Source organism: Lepidochelys kempii, chromosome 27, assembly GCF_965140285.1.
Source record: "Lepidochelys kempii isolate rLepKem1 chromosome 27, rLepKem1.hap1, whole genome shotgun sequence".
Taxonomy (NCBI): Eukaryota; Metazoa; Chordata; order Testudines; family Cheloniidae; genus Lepidochelys; species Lepidochelys kempii.
This window is the reverse complement of record NC_136406.1, coordinates 11,016,621-11,035,503: the sequence shown is the minus strand read 5'-3', so window position 1 is coordinate 11,035,503 and position 18,883 is coordinate 11,016,621. Positions and strand designations below refer to the sequence as shown.

Below are 18,883 nucleotides of genomic sequence, written 5' to 3'. Positions count from 1 at the left end.
GTATTCACACCCTACACACCATTGTCATAATCATTGTATACAATATGCCCTGTGCGGTATCCTCTGAAAACGAATCACGCGCTGGTCAGTAACGGCCTGGTGAAAGGGGTGTAGCGACATTATTTGTACAGTGATGACTCTCAGCTGAAATCGGGACGGAGGCGTGTTGACCAGCCAAGGCTGGGGAAGGGGTAAACCAGTTTCTCCAAGCCAAAGGACAAGCTGACGCCTCTAGCCAGGTGTCATCAAAGCTAATGGGGGCATGCACGTAGCATGTGACCATTCTTTGGCAAGGAAGGGGGGGCAGGACCAAACAGATCCGCATGGTAGCAAACAATAGCAGCTTTTGGTCTCCGTCCTCACAGCGAGAATGACCTTTATCTAGGGGTGACCCTCAGGAAAATGCATTTGCAAACAGGTGGCTGAACTATAAAAATTGGGGGCAAAAACACCCCCAGGGGATTGCTCCCCAGCCAGCCATTGCCTGCTGTCTTTCACCGAAGACAACAAAAGACACAGCCTTTGGGAGCAGATCCTGGCCGGAGAATTGGGTCAGCAGCGTTTCAGGGGACCCGGGATAAGAGTTTCACCTTGGACCAAGCCTAGTTTCAGTTTAGAAAGCGTTTTACCTTTATTTCTCCTGTCACCATTTCTGACTTCAGTGCCTTCTACTTGTACTCACTTAAAATCTAATTCTTGTAGTTCAATAAACTAATTTGATTCTTTAATCAAAACGAATCCAATGTTGCAAACTGTTTGGGTAACTCCATTGAAGGTGGCAAGCTGTCATATATTGAGCCTCTCAGAGGGGCAACAGACCAGGCAAGGGATGGACAGCGCAGAACACGCATTCTGGGGGGAAATCGGGGACGGGGAATGTGTTGAGGCCACCCGGGAAGTGGTAACCCAGGCTGGTGGAGTCAGAGGGTGACCGGCAAGTGCTGGCAGGCTGCTGGGGCAGAGCTGCTGGACCAGGGCTGTGGCTTTCCTCAGACACTCAGGATGGGAACCTGCCTGCTGCCTGCAATGCACTCGAGGCAGCAGGCCAGGGGTGGTACAGCCCCTCAGTGGGCTGGACTGCACCCCAAAATGTTAGAGGCAGAAAGCCAGGCTGGGTTTTGTCTCCTCATTCCAGGGCAATGGCCCAGCAGCTGGAGACACAGATGTTCAGGCCCAGGCTGCCACCCGAGCTCCCACCGCACAGGGTCCCAAAACACCTGCCCAAATGTCCACACCACAATTAAGGATCCCCTTAGCCCGAGCCCTGCGAGCCTGAGTCAGCTGGCACAGGCCAGCCGCGGGTATCTAATTGCCGTGTAGACCGATCCACAGAGCCAGCGGCCGGGGTGGATGGAGGGAAATCCCAGACTGGGGGTGGAAAAGCAGGTTTGGGGGTGAGAACGGGTGTGTAGATGAGGTTCCGACCTTCCTTCTCCGGCACGTTCCCAGCCCCAGAGAAAGAGCTGGGGCACGGCGAGGCTGAGCATCAGAGGACGGAGATGGGGCAGCTAGTCCCTGGGTCGCGTGAGCAGGGATGGGGTCCACTCCCCCCCCCGCCGGGGGGGCCCTAGGCTGCTTTCTTGCCGTGCTCCCTCTTGAGCCTCTTCTTCAGGAGCAGCAGGTCCACGTAGAGGATGCGGTTGAGGACAGCGGAGGCGCAGATGAGGCCGCCGTGCAAGGCGCCGGCCAGGCCGCAGCTAAAGACGTCCTGCCCTGGGATGGGGACACACGGGAGGGCGTCAGACAGCAGAACTGCCATGCTGCCCCCGAGCCCGCCCGCCACCCAGAGCGGCCCGCCCCGGGCAGGGGGGGACTCGCGCTCTGGGTTCAGCTCCACCAACCCAGCCCTGGAGGGACCCCTCCCACCCGGCTCCTGTGAAGTCAGGGCTCAACCCAAGAGCAGGGGCCAACCTGCCGGGCACCCACCAAGGCCCGGTGGGCCACCCCGACGCCTAGGCGGAGTGGGGTGAGCGCCACCGGCCGGGGCGGGGTGGGGACGGCCCCGGGGCCGGAGGCTGCCCTTACCCGTGAGGTAGAGGTTCCGGACGGGCGTCTCCGCCCGCATGGTGGCCACGACGGCCGGCGCGAAGCGGCTCACGTCATGCTCGGCCCCGTACATCTCGCCGCGGGGCGCCCCCAGGTAGTGCTGGTTGGTGAGAGGGGAGGCCGCCTCCAGGAACTCCACCTGCCCAGAGGTAGGGGGACAACATGCAGGCCAGGGAGCAACGTGGGGCTACAGAAACCGCCCGTTGCCAGCCCTTCCAGCCCCCACGCCCTGCCCCTCAACCCACTCCCCCCCAGCACGGACTCTAGGACCCCATGATGTCCAACTATACAGGCCCAAGTCCTTCCAGGTCAGGGTCCCTGCCCCATTGCCCTTGGACCCCCACTCCACCCACCCGCCCACAGCTTGTCTTCACTGGGAAAAGGCCCTCCGCTCCCTGCTCTGTACACGTGTGTGTGTGCGTGTACATACGTGTGTGTATGCATGTCCCGGGTGCAGTGATCTCTTCACAATCCAGGGGCTTCGCCTGGATCCAATGGCTCCCCTGGAGCTATCAAAGGGGTCTCCGGTTGCTTTTCAGAACCGGGCTTTCGGGTTGGGGTTAAGCCTGGGCTCACAGCTAAGGGGGCCCTTGACCAGCTACTCCCCATTCAAGCGACAGCTTGCCTTGTCTACACTAGGGCTCGAACATGGGTGTGGAATCCATCTATTTTCCAGTGTGAACATGGCTTCTGGATGCCACCAGTCCCCGTGACACGCCTTGAATGGGCTCTAGTAATGTCCCCTCTGCGCCAGCTAATCGCAGTTATCACGTGGTGGCAAACCAGCTGTCGCAGGACCTTTGCTCCTACAATCCCTTGTGGCTCTTCCCCCGCCCCACCAAGCTGAGTAAGAATCCTCCCCAGCAGGCCCAGGCCCAGAGACCAAGAAGCTGATCTGAGAACCTGGACCTGCCCTCACCCACTACGTACAGGGCCATGCCTACTTCAACTTGAGCTTTGGGTCCTCCTGGGACCTTCTGGCAGCTAGCCCTTGGGCACAGAGCAATGGAGCTATGGGGCTAATGGTTCCAGGGGTCACTGCTCACAGAACTACTGGCCCACCAGTAGAAACCAGCACAGGCCCACTGGAGGAGTCTACTGGGGTGTCACCTTGCCACAGAGCTGAGGGAACCTCTCCAAGGCCATGTCCAGCAGCCGCTGGGCGATCTCCATCTTGTAGGCATGGTAGTCAGCCCCTCTGTTCTTCACACCAGCCCCTGACCACTCTTCGAACCACTCGTAGCGAGCCATGGTCAGGATGGTCATGCAGGAGTGGCCTGGAGCACAGGGAGAGGACAGAGCTGATTCAAGCTGGCCGCAAACCTCGGGGGACCCTCCTGAACAGGCCCCTGCCCCAACCAACACTCCCCATTCTGTGATGTTGGGCCAGCCCCCCAAATGGGAGAAGGACATCTGGAGCCCCCTGAAACGTGATTGTGGGGGCAGGATGGCTGTCCTAGAGGAGCACGCACAGCCAGGGCAACGTATCGATTGGAGTCACAGCCCTAGGACTGGGCGTCGGCCTGAAAGATATGGGACCGGGTCTTCAGCCGGCGTGAACCAGGAGGACACCTGGCCTGCATTCTAGCTCAGCCAAAAGCTACTGGGTTCACCAGCGGCCCCTGCTGAGCCGGGGGCGGCACCTCCCTCCCAGGCAGGAATCCCCGGGGGCAGCCGGGGTGGTGACGCTTAGACCCGACACTCGGAGGGCAGCAAGACCCTGAAGCGAGAGTGGGGTGTTGTGGCTCAGGCTGACGCTTGGGCTCTCCTGTCTTGGGGGTCGGGAGAGCACCAGAGCCCGAGCACAACCCCCCATCTGGCATTTTCTCCAGCCCTCTAATGATTGGGGTTTGTCCCCGGGACATTTCACCATTGGCCAGGGGATGGCACGATCCTTAGATCCAGGGGCACCATACGGAGGGTGGCAGGGGTTTAAGGATGGGGCAACAGGCCCATGTGAGAAGTGCGAGCCCGTTGGCTACTGGATAGGGTGGCCAGCAGGTACAGAGACGGCCACTACTTAACCTGTGCAGGACTGGCTCAGTCTTGCTGGTCCTCGGCCAGGAGGCATCTTCTTGACCTTCCATGAACAGGAACCTCCCTCATATCCCCCCGCCCCACCCTCCAATGGTTCCCAGCTCCAGGACACATTTGCCGGTCTCTGGGTGGGTACCTGGGTGCCTCTGCTGGTACGTGGGGTCCTTGGCTGATGGAAAGGTGATGAACATCATGGGCACGTTCTCACTGACCTCCTCCCTGCTGAGGGCAGCGTAGCGGGTCATCCTGAAAGGACCAGAAAAAGCACAAATGGTACGGCGGGATGCCAGACCTCCTGGGGAGGAGGGGAAGGAGGAGGGCTGCACCCCAGCCCTCTACACCCATGAGCCACCCTCGCCACCTACCCCCACCCCCTCCTGTGCGTGGAGTAACAGGGCTGCCTAGTGGGTGGTGAGGGCAGAATGCGTTCTGCCAGGGGGCAATTCCCATCACCTCCCCCTTACAAGTGAATGAGTCTGAACTCAGCCGCAAACCGCTCCCCTGGGACCTGCCCTCCAGGTCTGACCTCAACCCCTGGGGCCTGGCATGCGAGCAGCTCTGGGTCACAGCACACGTGGGGCGAGGGGCCGAGGTCACAGGCTCCAGCTGAGCTGGGACACACCTAGCTCTCGCCTTGTCCCTCCACCACCTCCGTCTGGTACGGCCGACAAGTCTGCCCAGACAGAGTTAGGCCCTGTGCATTGCCCTGGGCGGTGTAATTAATCCACCCCGACCCCCACGCCTAGGTCACCCCTACCGCCCCTCCAGCAACAGAAGACCCCTTCCACCGCTGCGGTGCATGTCTACACAATGATGCCACAGCTCTGCCGCTGTCGTGTGTCCAGCGCAGACGTCCCCTAGCGGACGTCCCTACCACACAGACACCCCACCACGACCGTGTCGACAGACCCTGCGAGCCAGAAGGGAAGCAGAGCACTTGAAGAGACAGCATGGTCTAGCGGGCAGGTTCTGCCACTGACCTGCTGGGTGACCTTGGGCTAGTTGCGTCCCCACCCCGTGCCTCAGTTTCCCCTCCCTCTCTTCATCTCTCAACTATTTACATGGTAAACTCATCAGAGCCAGGACTGTCTCCGCTTACCATGTGTCCGTACAGTGCCTAGTACACTGGGGCCTTTAGCTGCTATTCTAACATCAACAATAACCATTGGAACATAGAGAGGACAAGGAATACTAACTTTTGCTTCTACGGCTCATTCCGTCGGCAACACCTAACGTACAGACCCTGTCTATTTAATTCCATCATTAACCGTGCTCTGGTCAGCGTCGTCTGACGAAAGTGGGCATTTTTCACTTGCATAATGTTTTCCATTACTACTTCCGTTTCCCGTTCACCTCCCCAAGTGTGCGGCAGGTAAGGGACGTGCAGGGATCCCGTCACTCGCCCTTGAAATGCTTCCACCTCTGGGGCGGGACATAGCGGCTGTTTGCCAGCCGCACAGCAGCGTCGGGCAGGAAAGGAGGAAAAATCTCACCTGGGAGACTAGGCGGGTGGCTTGGGGGTGGAATCGGCAGAGGTTTGTTTCAAATGTAAGCTCCTCTGTTATTCTGTGCCCAGCACTAGCGTGGCCTTGCTCCCAGCTGGGGTCCCTCATAACGCAATTAAAGGATAGAATGGGGCCAGGTCACTGGGTCTACCCCAAGCTGATCCCTTTCAGCCTTAAGATCTCTGATGCTCTATGCTTCTGAAGAGCACCACAGGATCTGGACCAACCGAGGCACGGGATCAGGACCCAGGTGTCAGAGATGGGACAGGCAGAGAAGCACACCTGCTCTGAGGGGGCGACTGAGAGGTCTTAGGGACCTTTGGCCTGCCACTTACATCTCGTCCAGATCGTTGTCCAGGTAGATCCAGTAGTTGGTGGATTTGATGCCCAGCTCCTCGGTGGTCCCCTGGAGGCCCACGAAGACCAGAAAGGAGCCCATGCCATGCTGTACCATGCTGAGCACAGACTGGATCCCTGTAAGAGAGAGCGAGGGGCTAGGGGGGTACAGACGGGTGGTGCAGGGGAAAGCCGCTGGCGATTGCTCTGGTACCCCAGGCTAACACCGTCTGTCTCTGCAGCCCCTGCTAGTTCTGGGCCAGCTCCTGCCCCTGTGGTTTTGCTCCCGGTCTTTCAGCACAAGCAGGCGAGCCTCACGCTTTGGGGTCTGGAGGCCCAGGGTTCAATTCCACGGGGCCGCCCTAGGACTTCCCAGATGCGCACAGGAGAACAGGACAGCCCGACGCTGGCAGCCGCGCCCATCCATTCTCTCTGCCACCCCATGGACCGGTGCCAGTTATCTGCCAGACTGGGCCCTTGCCTGGCCTCCTGGAGAGGGGTGGGGCAGACACCACCTCTGCTGAGGTCCCAGGGGGCTGCTCCCCCTTTACCTGCTTTGCTCCTGATCTCTGCGGGCAGCAGGGTCCCAAAGGTGTTGAATATCCCAGCGTCCGAGATCACCACGGGGGCATAAACCGCCTCCTCCCGGCCCCGCTTCTGCACCGTCACTCCTGCCGGGAGACAAGGACACCAGACCCTAGCAAACGCACTTCCGCCATGTGGGGAGGGGTAACCCAGGTGCCCCCGGGACTCACCCAGAGCCGCGCCGCCCTCGGACAGCAGGATCCTCCCCACGCGGGCTCTCACCAGCACAGCGCCTCCAGCCCGCTGGATCACCGGGATGGCGTGGAAGGCGATCTCGCTGGCGCCCCCTTGTGGATACCAGGCGCCACGCTTGTAGTGGTGCACCATGAGGGCGTTGATGAGGAAGCTGGAGTCCCGGGGGGGGACGCCTGGCGGCAAGGGGGCGAGTCACAAAAAGTAACCACTCCCCCCGCCCCCCCCGGGATCTCACTCCAACCCCAGGGGCGCGTCCTCGCACTGGAATGTCCCTTGCAAGGCCTGAACCTGGTGTTGCCCTGGGTTTGTAGGGGGCATATACCCCAGAATGTGATCAAGCTAATTGCAGCCATATTAGCGAAGGGTTCATTTGGAGACAGGGTTTTTAGAAACAAGGTCATAACTACCGGCAGTTTTGCTAATCGGAATGGGAGAAGGGGCGGAAAAGTAAATAACTGAGAATGAAAGGAGATAGGTGGATGGACAGCCTTGAATCTAGATGGCTCTGATAGTAAAAGTTTATTGAAAGTTAGAAAAGGGATGATTTAGTGGCAGGTCATTCGAACCTATGTGTTTTGTAGAAGTTAATTATAGCAAGTTTAGATGATATCAGTGTACTTTGGGAGCAGTCCCGGGGAGCTATCCTGGGAGAGATGTTTTCCTCGCATCTTTACTCCTTGGCAGGGAGGCGTTTGACCCGCGCTGACCTGTCATGGATTACTCAACCAGGGGCACCCTGCCTCACAGGGGGAAACCCCAGGGGGCAGGTGGCTGGGGCCCACCTCACCGTAGAAGAAGTAGCTGAGGACCACCTGCAGGTCCTTGTTGGCCGTCAGCCGCTCCATGACCTGGCTGTGGCTGGTGCCCGCCATCTTGAAGACGGGGGAGACCCAGTGAATGAGGCCAGTGCGGATCAGCAGCGTGGCCAGCCAGAGGGGGATCATCTTGAGTATAGCAATGAGGGGCACCCGTGTCGCCGCCATCTACAGGAAAGGCAAGAGCAACCCACAGTAACGGGCCTGGCAGAGCCTTCTTTCCCCCCAGGAAGGGAAGGAGAGGGTCCCAGCCATCTCAGATCCTGAGGGGGAGACTCTCTAGCACAATGGCACCGGTGCATCACAAGGCAGCATGGTCCAATGGTCAGAGCATCAGACTGAGCCTCAGGACGCCAGGGCTCTGTTCCCTGCTCTGAGTGACCCTGGGCAAGTCACCTCCCCTCTGTGTCTCTGGTTTCCCCTCCCAGGCAGGGCCAGGTTCTGTCGCTGGGCACATGTACAGCACCAAGCGCCGTGGGGCCCAGATCTCAGCTGGGGCTGCTGCAGCCAGGGGTCTGCTCCACGACCTCGGCTCTCACCTTGGACAGCCTCATGAACTCCCTGATGGCCTCCTTCTCTGCCGGGAACTGCTTCTCCAGCTCCTCCGCAAAGGTCCTTTTGCCCGAGCACAAGTGGTAGTCCCGGTCCCCTACCATCACGCTGTCGTAGGGGTCCTCCAGCCTCACCCACTCCAGCTGGCCATCCGTGAGCTGGTCCAAAGCCACCCGCAGCATGCCCTTCGGGTGCATCTGACCCACGTAGTGGATGCCTGCCAGGCCAGGAGGGAGAGAGAAAGCATTAGCCCCGGTGATATGGAGTGTGGAGGGGCTTGGAAGGTGAGATCTTTGGGGATGTGTGACGATGTGACGCAGCAGGGAGGGGGGAGTGTTGACCTGGGAATGTGCCCTGGGGATGGGAGACCTGAGAGCCTGTCACCTGAGCCAGGATGGGGAGGGCGAGGTAACACCTCTGCCCAGGAATGTGAAGACAGGCTGCAGAAGGGAGCCTGCTGGGGGGGTTTAGTTTTCAGTTTGGAGCTGGGTGGAGGAACACAGGGAACCCCAGGGCTGGGGTCTAAGCTCCCTGCTCCCCCAGAAGGACTTGACTGAGGGGTCCTGGTTGTACCCACAAGCTCTGTTTTGGACTGTGTTCCTGCTGTCCAATAAACCTTCTGTTTTACTGGCTGGCTGAGAGTCTCAGTGAATCCCTGGAAGAGGGGTGCAGGGCCTGGACTCCCCCCACACTCCGTGACAGGATGCAGCTTGGAGAAAAGGGGGCAATCCGGGCCATGCCCATAGCGTGCTGCGGCTAGCCAGGGGAAGCATGCCCCGGTGCCACGTACTGAGCACACGTCACCCGCTTGCTGGGATCTAATTGCCACGCTGCTAGCACCTCGGCTGGGCAACCGGCCTATGGCTGGCAGAAGAGCCCCACCTACCCCGGCTCCGGTAGCCACCTGGGCGGCCTCCCATCCAATTACCGGTCAGGCCCCGTGCTGCTTAGCTTATGAGATCTGACATGAATCTGGCAGCCCGCAGCGGCAGATGCTAGGGAATTAAGTAAACCAATTAGCCGTCGTCGTCCTGCTCTTGGAGTCACCTTCAGAGAGGTGGAGATGGGGGGGTTGGTTTGGTTTTGACCTCAGCTAACCTTGCTGTTAGGCCCCGTGTCCCCGCGGCACCCTGCAGAGAGAGTGTACCAGTGGGGGGGCGGAGGGGGATCTTCACATGACCATCCCCTAGAGGAATCAGACCACCTTCCACCAAGTTACCAATATTAAGTAACTGCCCCCTTGGGCGGCAGGTCATTATCATGACCCCCATTTTACAAATGGGGAAACTGAGGCACAGAGTAGGGGTGGGACTTGCCCACCCCCCGCCCCCCAGGTCATGCAGTGAGATCTCTCCCTTTTTCAAATCCTGCCTTAAACTCTCCTTTGCCGCGTTGCCCACAAAACCCCTCGACATTGGTGAGGCAGGCGATGCCCACTGTTCCAGCCAGTATGGCTCATCAGTCCCTTCTGCTCCCCCGTCTGCTTGCCCCTGGTCAACTGGGGGGGTCCCTGGAAAAATAGGCGCCCCCACGCACCCCAACCCACTCCGTCTGCCCAGCACTCCTGCTGGGGAAGCCCCCGCACCCAGACCTATATAACACAAAACCCCAAATATCAGGACTGTCCCTTTAAAATCAGGACATCTGGTCACCCTTCTGGTGGGAGTGCCGGGTGGGGTGGGGGCTAGCCCCCGCACCCTGACCCCATTTCCCCAGAAGGAGCACCGCAGACGGGGGAACTGCCCTCTGCCCAGGCAAGAAGCTGGGGGGAGGTCCCACAGGCCGGGCCCGGCCCCAAGAAATCCAGCAACTCCCTTGACGTCCTCGCCCGCGAGCATCCAGCGGGCTCCTCCCACCGCTTACCCACATCAAACTCAAAGCCCTTCTCCTGGAAGGTGTGGCAACATCCCCCCGCCTGGTCGTGCTGCTCCAGCACCAGGACCCGCTTGCCGGCCTTTGCCAAGGCAGCCGCCACGGCCAGGCCTCCGATCCCGCTGCCGATCACGATGGCATCCAGGTCGGCTGGCACCTTCTCCAGGGCGAAACCTGGCAAGGGAGGGCAAAGGGTTAACAACACCAGAGCCTGCAGGATCCCGGGGGAGCGGGCAGGGCGACCCACGCCACGGCCCTATGCTGGGGGGAACGTGGGGTCACTGCCACCCAGCCCGAAACCCTCTGTCTCCTTCTCCTGGCCCGGCTGCGGCATCTCACCCCAAACACCCAGGAAGCACAGCCCCTGCGCCTCGGGGGGTCATTCCTACCAGGGAATCTGAGCCGTAGGGCCTCAGGCCCACCCTGCCCTGGTGTGAATGGCTGCAGGGGTCTGGGAAGCAGGGGGGTGCCCCTGGGAAGGCAGGGGACAGGCATGTCCATCTAGTGCTGAGCAATTCACTACCTTGCACTGGAGGGGGGCAGGTACCCGCGTAACTTTCACTAAGTCTCTCGCGCTGGGGTTTCTCCCTTGGGGCTGGCTGGGGCTATGGTAAAAGGATTGCCCTAGTGGGAAGGGTGGGCTCTGACCCTGAGATTAACCCTTGATCTCCCCGAAAGGGGGTTGGGGCTTAGGCGGGGACGGCGGAGCCCATCTGCTGACGCCGGGGACCTCCGGTGGGTGTCACAAATGAGATTTGGGGACGGTTCAGCAGGGACCATGTCAGACCAGCTACCCCAACAAAGGGCAGCCTCCACCACCCCAGAGACTATAGGATACCACATAGGGGCTCCCTGGCAGCTTTCCGAGCGGGGCTCCGAGTAGACAGCCTCCCGGAGTAGCAGAGAGCTGGGGCTTGCTGAGCCAGCTAGGCGGGAGCTGCCCCAAACGAAGCAGGTGGGTGGCCAGCAGAACAAAAGGGTGGAGTGGAAAACATTTTGCAGCGACTGGGACAGGTGTGTGGGTCCCCGAGTGCCGCCCAGGGCATGATGGGGTGCTGCTCTCAGCCCCAGCAATCCAGGGAGAGGCTCGGGGAGTCTGCCAGCAGCCACCGGCTCATTCTACGGTCCGCCAAGCGGGTGGCTCCCGCTACAGGCCCCACACCCACAGCAGGGCCCTTAAGGAGAAGGCAGCCCTGACGACTGGGTCACGAAGGCCCAAAGCAACCCAGGGCTGGGCGGCCACCTGCATCAGCTACCGACCTCGGACACGCGGGGCCTGGCCCGGGACGGATCAAGACTACCCCACCCCTCCAAAGACAGGAGCAGCCTGGCGACAAGCAGCCCAGCTGCCGAGACACGGTCACTCCCCTCCTTCTCTCCCGCCCAGGACCTGGCCCAAGGGGGCCATGGGCCGACACATCCAGCCACATGGCTGAGCGGATGGAGATGCACGTGCAGAAGCTGCCCAGAGGCCTGCGGCGAATCCAGCAGCGCGGAAGGGCCAGGTGGAGGGCCAGTAGGGTGACCGGACAGCAAGTGTGAAAAATCGGGACGGGGGGGCGGTAATAGGAGCCTATATAAGAAAAAGACCCCAAAATCGGGACTGTCCCTATAAACTCTGGACATCTGGTCACCCTAAGGGCCAGTGACCTGTCTGATCAAGATGGCTCAACAACGCAGCTGCTGGGAATGTGGGGAGGCCGGTCCCATCGCCAGGGGATGCAGGCAAAGGGCTCCCAACGGGGGGTCCTGGGGTGCAGAACTGAGCCCCAAGAGATGAGGCCCAGCAGCTGCTGGGGAACCACCTGTGACGAAGCAGGACTGTTCTTAATGTTTCCTCTGAATAGTGTGGGGGTGCCTCAGTTTCCCCTATGCAGTTCTTAAGTATCTAGGTGGTGGGGTAAGGGTATCTGATCATTGCAGAGCCCTAGAGGGCAGGTGTGTGCAAGGGTCTGGACACAGAGAATGGCCGACACCCTGTTTCCTGGCACCTGATGGCCTGGCCCTTCCCCCCTGCAAGGTGAGAGCTGAAGGGTTGGAGAACAAAGGAATCAGGTGGGAAAGGGACAAAGCCCAGAAGAGGAGGGGGCTGGAGAGAGTTTCAGTTTGGGGCTGGCTGGGGACAAGGAGTGAAGGGCAGACATGGTTGTCTGGCTCACTGCCCCCCAAAATGGACCCAGCTGAGGGGTCCTGTTCTCTGCACCTACAAGCTCTGTTTTAGACCATGTTCCTGTCGTCTAATAAACCAGCTGGCTGAGAGTCACGTCTGACTGCGGAGTTGGGGGGCAGGACCCTCTGGCTTCCCCAGGACCCCGCCTGGGCAGACTTGCTGTGGGCAGAGGGGCAGAGGATGCTGAATGCTCCGAGGTCAGACCCAGGAAGGTGGAGCCGGGTGAGCTGTGTGTCCTGCAGACAGGCTGCTCCCAGAGAGGAGACTTCCCCAGAATCCTGCCTGGCTTCGTAGGGAGCAGGTCCAGAGCAGCGCCCGGGGACTCCATGACACCACCTAAATTCCCTGGCAAGCGCCTGCTCGCGCCCCCGCCCCACCCCAATCCTGAGCTGGGGGACAAAGCTAAGGCTGGATTTCGCTTTAGCAAACAGCTTCACTCCAGTTTCAGGCCTAACCCAGGGGTTATTTGCTCCGGCAGGATAGGCAGCCACCTGGAGAGAGAGGGAGAGGGAGAGACAGCCAGAAAGCCCAGGGGCAGGTGTGAATCCCCACTCCACTCTGCCTCGGTGGTCCTAGCTGTCAGAGGATTGAGCAGCCAGATGGCAGGAAACCCCACCCCAGTGCCCCACGGCTGATCTCCGGGGCTGCTGCGGAGACCCAGAAGGCTGAACGCCAGCTCTGGGCTGGGCAGAGATCCAGAGAGCAGCATCATAAAGAGACTGGACTGGCTGACTGGCACCAAACAGAGGGCTTGTTCAGGGGTGGCAAGTTGTATGGGCCCTGGGCTCCAGAAATATTCAGGGCCTGGCACTCCCAACTCCTCATTCCCAGAGCCCGCCCCCCCCAGCCAGAGCCCTCACCCCAGCCCTCTGCCCCACCCTGAGCCCCCTCCTGCTCTCCGAACCCCTCATCTCCGGCCCCACCCCGCAGCCCTCGTCCCCCCGCCCCGCACCCCAACCCTCTGCCCTAGCCCTGAGCCCCCTCCCACACCCCAAACCCCTCATCCCCAGCCCCACCCCAGAGCCCTCATCGCCCCACACTCCCCCCACATTGTGCAGTACAGGGAAACTGTTAAACACTTACTGTTTCCAGTCCATTTTTACATTATTTTGAAAAATATATATCGGTTTACAAGGCTGGGGGGTGGGGGGACGACTTGGACCCGTTCTGGGCACCAGCAAAAATTATACAAACCTGCTGCCCCTGGACTTGTTCCTGGGTGAACTCCTGCCTCCCCCAAGGACGGGTCTTCACCCCCAGGCAAGAGCTGATGTGGACCCCCCCCGCTAGCCAGGGAACCCCCACACCGGACACAAGCCCCGGACCGACCCAAAGAGAGAGGATTTGATTCTCATTGACACCCAGGCCCCCTTGCATTGCCAGAGCGGCTGGAAGGACCCTCGGCGTGGCCTCTCTCCCTCTCTGTCTGGGTCTGATTCTTAAGCAGGAGGAGGCCCCAAGCCAGCCAGCCAGCCCGAACACACAACTCCAGCACGGGAGTGGAGGGAGATAAAAAAAAAAGCCCAGCCTCCGCAGACCAGAATAGACACAGATTAAATCTAAAAACACGGGCCCAGAAGGGCGTCTTCCATCTGCCCAGGACCACGGGGATTATCGTGCCGCTGGATAACGACGAAATCGGTGGCCGGGCTGAGTCAAAGCCACCGGGGGGGTGGGGGGGGAGGAAGGTGCAGATGGAAACAAAGATTCAAAATGAAACGGGACTCAGGGGCAGGACGTGAGCATGGGGCGCCCGCAGGACTGGCCAGACCGGCTGTTCACCCAGACACCGCGGGGCATGAGCGGGGAGTCTGTCGGCCCTCAAATTAGTCCATGTCTTGGAGAAGTGATGCGGCCCAGCTGAGACCAGGGCCTGGGTGTGAGCTGCCCCTTCTCTCATCTTGGCTGCCTTGCGCCAGGCTTAGGGGACATCGGCGGACATCCCCATGCCAATCTGGTGTCCTGGGCCAGCTCCTGCTTCCATGGCTGGGCAGGTTTCAAACGAAGCGTCTGGCTCTGGGGAGTGGGTCTTCAGGGTCGGTTACCTGAGTAATACTGACCTTTCACCCCGGGGGGGACTCACCGAATTTTACCTGTGGGAGCAGTGAATCCATTCAAACACCCGCTCTGGAGGGAAACTGAGGCACAGCGAGGGGGAGTGACTTGCCCGAGGTCACAGAGCGGTGCAGCAGGGAATGGAACCCAGGAGTCCTGATTGCTAGTCCCCCGCTTTGTGAGCTCTTTGGAGCAGGGACCACCTTTTGGTTCTGGCTTCTTTCTTTGGCGCCCACCCAGGCCTTGCCGGTCCCACACACGACCAGGGCGAGTGGGTGGAGACAGTGTTGCCCCACATACGGAGGGACAGTCCCTCCTGGGCTGAGACTGCGCCCACCAGAGGCTGGCTCTGAGCAATGACTGTAGCATCCCAGAGAGCAGGGGTGCGATGCGAGAAACGGTCCCCCTCTCCCCCCAGGTGATCAGGCCAGAACAGCACTAGCGCGAGGTGTTTTAGAAGCAGGTTCCTATTGTCTAGATTTGCTAATAACTTTGAATATTTGTTTCCTGTTATTAGCCACACAAATTTGATATGAAGAGAAATGGGAGCGGCCCCTTTAAGAAAAGACAGTGTGGGGGCCCGGGGAAGGGGGTCTGAAGCAGGCAGAGGGGGGACTGCTGGCAGAAAAGGTGGCCAGGGCACTAGGAGGTGGGTCTCCGCCTGCAAGAAGCTCCTAAGGACAAACGGTTTCGCTTCCCCGCGGAAACAAAGTTCTCCTTGCAAAGCTGGGTCTTGTGACTCAGGGGGGTGACAAACGTGGATATTTGTTCTGGGCCCCAGGCTGCAAAATGGAGCTTGCAAATTCTCCCGGGATCTCCTGACTCTGAGGGAGCGGCTGGGTCGATCCAACAAATATGAGGCCCACGGGCCACGGAGGTTTGATCGGGTGGCTCCTGAGGCATTTAGAAAAGTGACATGTTAGGTGAGTGGGGGGTGAGGTTCTGTCCCTGTTGCTCCATCTCAATGATCAAATTCAGGGTCTGATTCAGAAAACGCTAACCACGGGGGAAAACTCCCCGTGCAGGAACGGAAAGACGCTTTCTTAGCTTGTCGGAAGACGGAGCAGGTAATGCAGCAGCGACAGAAGACGGGAGTGATTCAGAGCAGATGAAAACTGAACCATTGAACGTGAGGGGCATAAAGGAACACAGCCTCGGATCCAGCAGAACCTGCCATCCGTGTTTAGGAAAGATTTCAGAACTACGCACCAGACTGGTGATTCCGTGCAACGGGCCAGGTTCACTGTGATGAAGCGGGACTGTTCTTAATGTTTCCTCTGAATATTGTGGGGGTGCCTCAGTTTCCCCTATGCAGTTCTTAAGTATCTAGGTGGTGGGGTAAGGGTGTATGATCATTGCAGAGCCCTAGAGGGCTGACTTCACTGTGTGCAGTGTGTGTGGAGGGGACTGGACACAAAGAATGGCCGACACCCTGTTTCCTGGCAACTGATGGCCTGCACCCTTCCCCCCTGCAAGGTGAGAGCTAAAGGGCTGGAGAACAAAGGAATCAGGTGACCTCCTGGCCCGGGAAAGGGACAAAGCCCTGAGGAGGAGGGGCTGGAGCGGGGTCAGTTTGGGGCTGGCTGGAGACATGGAGTGAAGGGCAGACGTGGTTGTCTGGCTCACTGCCCCCCAAAATGGACCCAGCTGAGGGGTCCTGTTCTCTGCACCTACAAGCTCTATTTTAGACCAAGTTCCTGTCGTCTAATAAACCTTCTGTTTTACTGGCTGGCTGAGAGTCACATCTGACTGCGGAGTTTGGGGGCAGGACCCTCTGGCTTCCCCAGGACCCCGCCTGGGCGGACTCGCACCAGACTGGTGATTCCGTGCAACGGGCCAGGTTCAGTTCCAGACGTCTGGCAACCAAAGTGACAGTGGATTAAAGAGGGATTATCCCAGGCCAGCAGCTCTAGAAGGTGGGAGCCGTGCACTCAGCCCAGGACTAAAACTCCGAAGTGGTACGGAGTCAGAGCGATCTCCCACTGCCCAAACGGCCAGGTCTACACTGCGAATGCTTTGCTGGTATAGTTATGCCAGCAGGGCCCCCACTTTAGACCCAGCACATGCCACCAGAAGGAGTTTCTTCTGCCAGCATAGCCACCCACTTCCCCAGACGACACATTAGCGATGCCCACAGACGCACTCTTCCGCTGACGTAGCTGCATCTACACCGGGGTTTTGCCGGCACTGCACGTGGTTTTATCACACCCCTGACCGACACAGCTATACCAACCAACCAGTGTAGTGTAGACATGGCCTAAGGCAGACCCTAGGGACATATTACTCTGACAAAAGTGCCACCCATCTCTATCAAACATTAACAAAGGCAGTTCAAGAACTCAACAAGGGCCACCACTGGATTTCCTGGAGAGTGGAATGGATCCTGATCCACAACAATTATCTTTGCATCAGAGAAAGCGGAGTCTGCACTAAAATACCCCTCCGGAGTGGTTCAAAGTCAGTCGATTTGGACCAGCATATCAGAGCTGACCTAAAACGGTATTTATGGGATTTAGATGTCGCTGACTTTGGTTGGAAAAAGCCCTGTAGCTTGGAAGCGAAGCACCGGCAAAAATCAAGAGCATCTGAGGGTACTGCAAAGAAAGGCCATGCCGCCTGCTGTGGAGGAAGGAGAAACTGACAACCGCCCTCCGCTGTGAAAGAGCATAATTAGACACAGCTAAATTCACCCGCTTCTCAGATGGAGCGGGACACTCAAGCAATCGGACAGCTAGCAACTGCCGTGGCAGCTCTCACCCAGAGCGTGAGTTCAGGGTATCCCTAAACTAATCCCCCCGTAGACACCAGAAAGCACAAACGCGGCAGAATGATCAGAGAGGCCGTCAGAACTGCCCACAGGAAACCTCAGCGGACGGCGTGATCGCGGCTATACCCGGCCAGGGGCTGGCAGGTGCCAGGTGCCTCAGCCGTCGGGAAACAGGAGAGGGTCACAACCGGGAGGGGCAGGAAGTGAGCGACCCCCCCCGGGGGAAGTTCGAGGATGCGCGCCCCTACTGCCAGCCAAAAGGTGACAAGGGACAGGCGCCCGTGGGACAGCGTCGAAGCCGCCCAAGTGCGGCTTAGAGCTCACGCTCTCCCCCCGCCAGCCCTTGGCACGCTCCCTGGCTCACGCGCTGCACTTACCCTGCTTCAGGACCTTGTCCCTGACTTTCTGATCCGTGACCAGCGGCCTGGGGGGCTGCAGGGGCCCCCCGGCAAAGGGGTTCCCCGCCGGGCCAAAGTGCCGGGCCCCCAGCAGCCCCAAGGCCAGCAGGCAGAGGCAGAGGACAAGCACCAGCCACATTGCTGCAGGCTGCAGAGCTCAGCACAAATCCCGAGCAAAGGAGGCCGGCTGGAGTCTCCGTGGGCTGGGGTGGGGTGGGGTGGGAGTAGCAGGTGGGCAGGGAGCCGGCTTGGCCTCAGTCCCAGCAGATAAGCCAAGGGCTGTTAACTCTTTGCTCAGCGCTGCCTGGGGATGCCAGGCCTTGCTCTGCAACAGCCGGGCAAACGAAGTGGAGGTGCTCACGGATCCACTGCTCCCAGGTACTTTGATGCACTGCTCCAGACAAACTTATGCACGCCGCCCCGAAGACGGACTGACCCCCCCCCCCCCCACACACACACACACCCCTTTGCTCCTTCAGATACAGTGACACACACACACACACACACGCACACCTTGATTCATTCAATTCCACTCAACGGCAAACACACACTCTTCCAGACATATGCCCGCTCATCAGGTATTCACTAGCACATGGACCCCTGTACTAACAACCTGCCCCTCTCCAGCGCCTTCCCGCTGTAGATCTCCAGGCCTTTTACAGACACTAATATTCATTCGAACCCTTTCCAGTCTCACCTCCCCAGGAGATCAGCCCGTATTGTTAACGCAGATGGGGAAACTGAGGCACAGAATGCCCAATCTCCTCTCACACCCATTTTACAACAGTGTAACTCACTTGGCTTCCTTGGAGGATGCCTCTGAAATGCCTGCGCCAAGGAGGACAAGATGAAAACAACACAGCCAGCATGCGTGAGGGATTTTTTTTTTTTTTGCTTTAAATTTAATAAAAGTAACTGAAAAGTAACAAAAGGAGTCATTCACCGGCAGGAACATGGGATCAGCTCGCACAACCGAGAAATAAAAGAAATGTACAGCATCAGGGCTCCGAGCATCTAGCAACCCAGCTCAGAAAGTAACTAGGAATAGAAAAGAGTCAGTACAAAAAAGTCACTGTCATTCGTTCAATCGGACGAGAAGGGACCGACAGACAGGGGAGGCCGGGGGGACTTAACGTTTTAAATTAGGGGCCAGCTCCTCCCCTGGTGTAAAATGGCACTGCTGGCAAAGCCCATCACAGCCCCCGGCTACAGGGAACGAGTGGCGCCCGGCCTCTCCACTAGGCACAACCTGGCAGAAAGCTCCATGGGGCCATGCCCACCCCGGAGAGAAACGGTCTCACAAGGTCATCTACACCCAGGCCAGGGCCCTCAGCCTGCCTGGGCTGGAAGCACTGAGGGGCCGGGGGGGGCGGGGGGGCACCTATGTGACTTCCCCTCCTGACCTCACCCCATAGCCCTGAAAATGGTCCTTTCGGGGCAGCAATCAGGCCTGATGTCATCTGCCTCATTGACTGGTCACCCCCCTCCCATACCAAACCAGCCATCAGCCAGAGCCATCTTGGCATGGCACCCCCACCAGAAGGGGCATT

General features: G+C 59.2%; 1 protein-coding gene across 4 annotated transcripts; it reads right to left on the bottom strand.

Annotated features, from left to right (window-relative positions):
• Positions 1–628: 628 nt before the first annotated feature.
• On the bottom strand, positions 629–17,763 carry LOC140903805 (all-trans-retinol 13,14-reductase). 4 transcript variants are annotated; one of them, XM_073325639.1, is made up of 11 exons: positions 17,313–17,763; positions 9,935–10,117; positions 8,059–8,288; positions 7,492–7,687; positions 6,680–6,877; positions 6,476–6,595; positions 5,924–6,062; positions 4,220–4,329; positions 3,157–3,323; positions 2,026–2,185; positions 629–1,713 (listed from the first exon to the last, which is right to left on the bottom strand). In XM_073325639.1, exons 1-11 carry the CDS (start codon positions 17,470–17,472, stop codon positions 1,568–1,570), a joined length of 1,809 nt encoding a protein of 602 aa, XP_073181740.1. In that variant the 5' UTR covers positions 17,473–17,763; the 3' UTR covers positions 629–1,567. The 4 variants fall into 4 exon arrangements, with proteins under 4 accessions (XP_073181740.1, XP_073181739.1, XP_073181738.1 ...); XM_073325638.1 differs by lacking the exon at positions 17,313–17,763 and adding an exon at positions 8,958–9,066 and having other exon boundaries at positions 9,935–10,026; XM_073325637.2 differs by lacking the exon at positions 17,313–17,763 and adding an exon at positions 8,958–9,201 and having other exon boundaries at positions 9,935–10,003.
• Positions 17,764–18,883: the final 1,120 nt, after the last annotated feature.

What these genes read in the sequence shown, in the direction of transcription:
- LOC140903805 (XM_073325639.1), bottom strand. Translation starts at nt 17,472, where the DNA reads ATGTGGCTGGTGCTTGTCCTCTGCCTCTGCCTGCTGGCCTTGGGGCTG. An exon ending in GGACAAGGTCCTGAAGCAGG is followed by an intron (nt 10,118 to 17,312) that starts GTAAGTGCAGCG and finishes CTCCCTTGCCAG; the next exon opens with GTTTCGCCCTGGAGAAGGTG. An exon ending in GACAACGATCTGGACGAGAT is followed by an intron (nt 4,330 to 5,923) that starts GTAAGTGGCAGG and finishes TGGTCCTTTCAG; the next exon opens with GATGACCCGCTACGCTGCCC.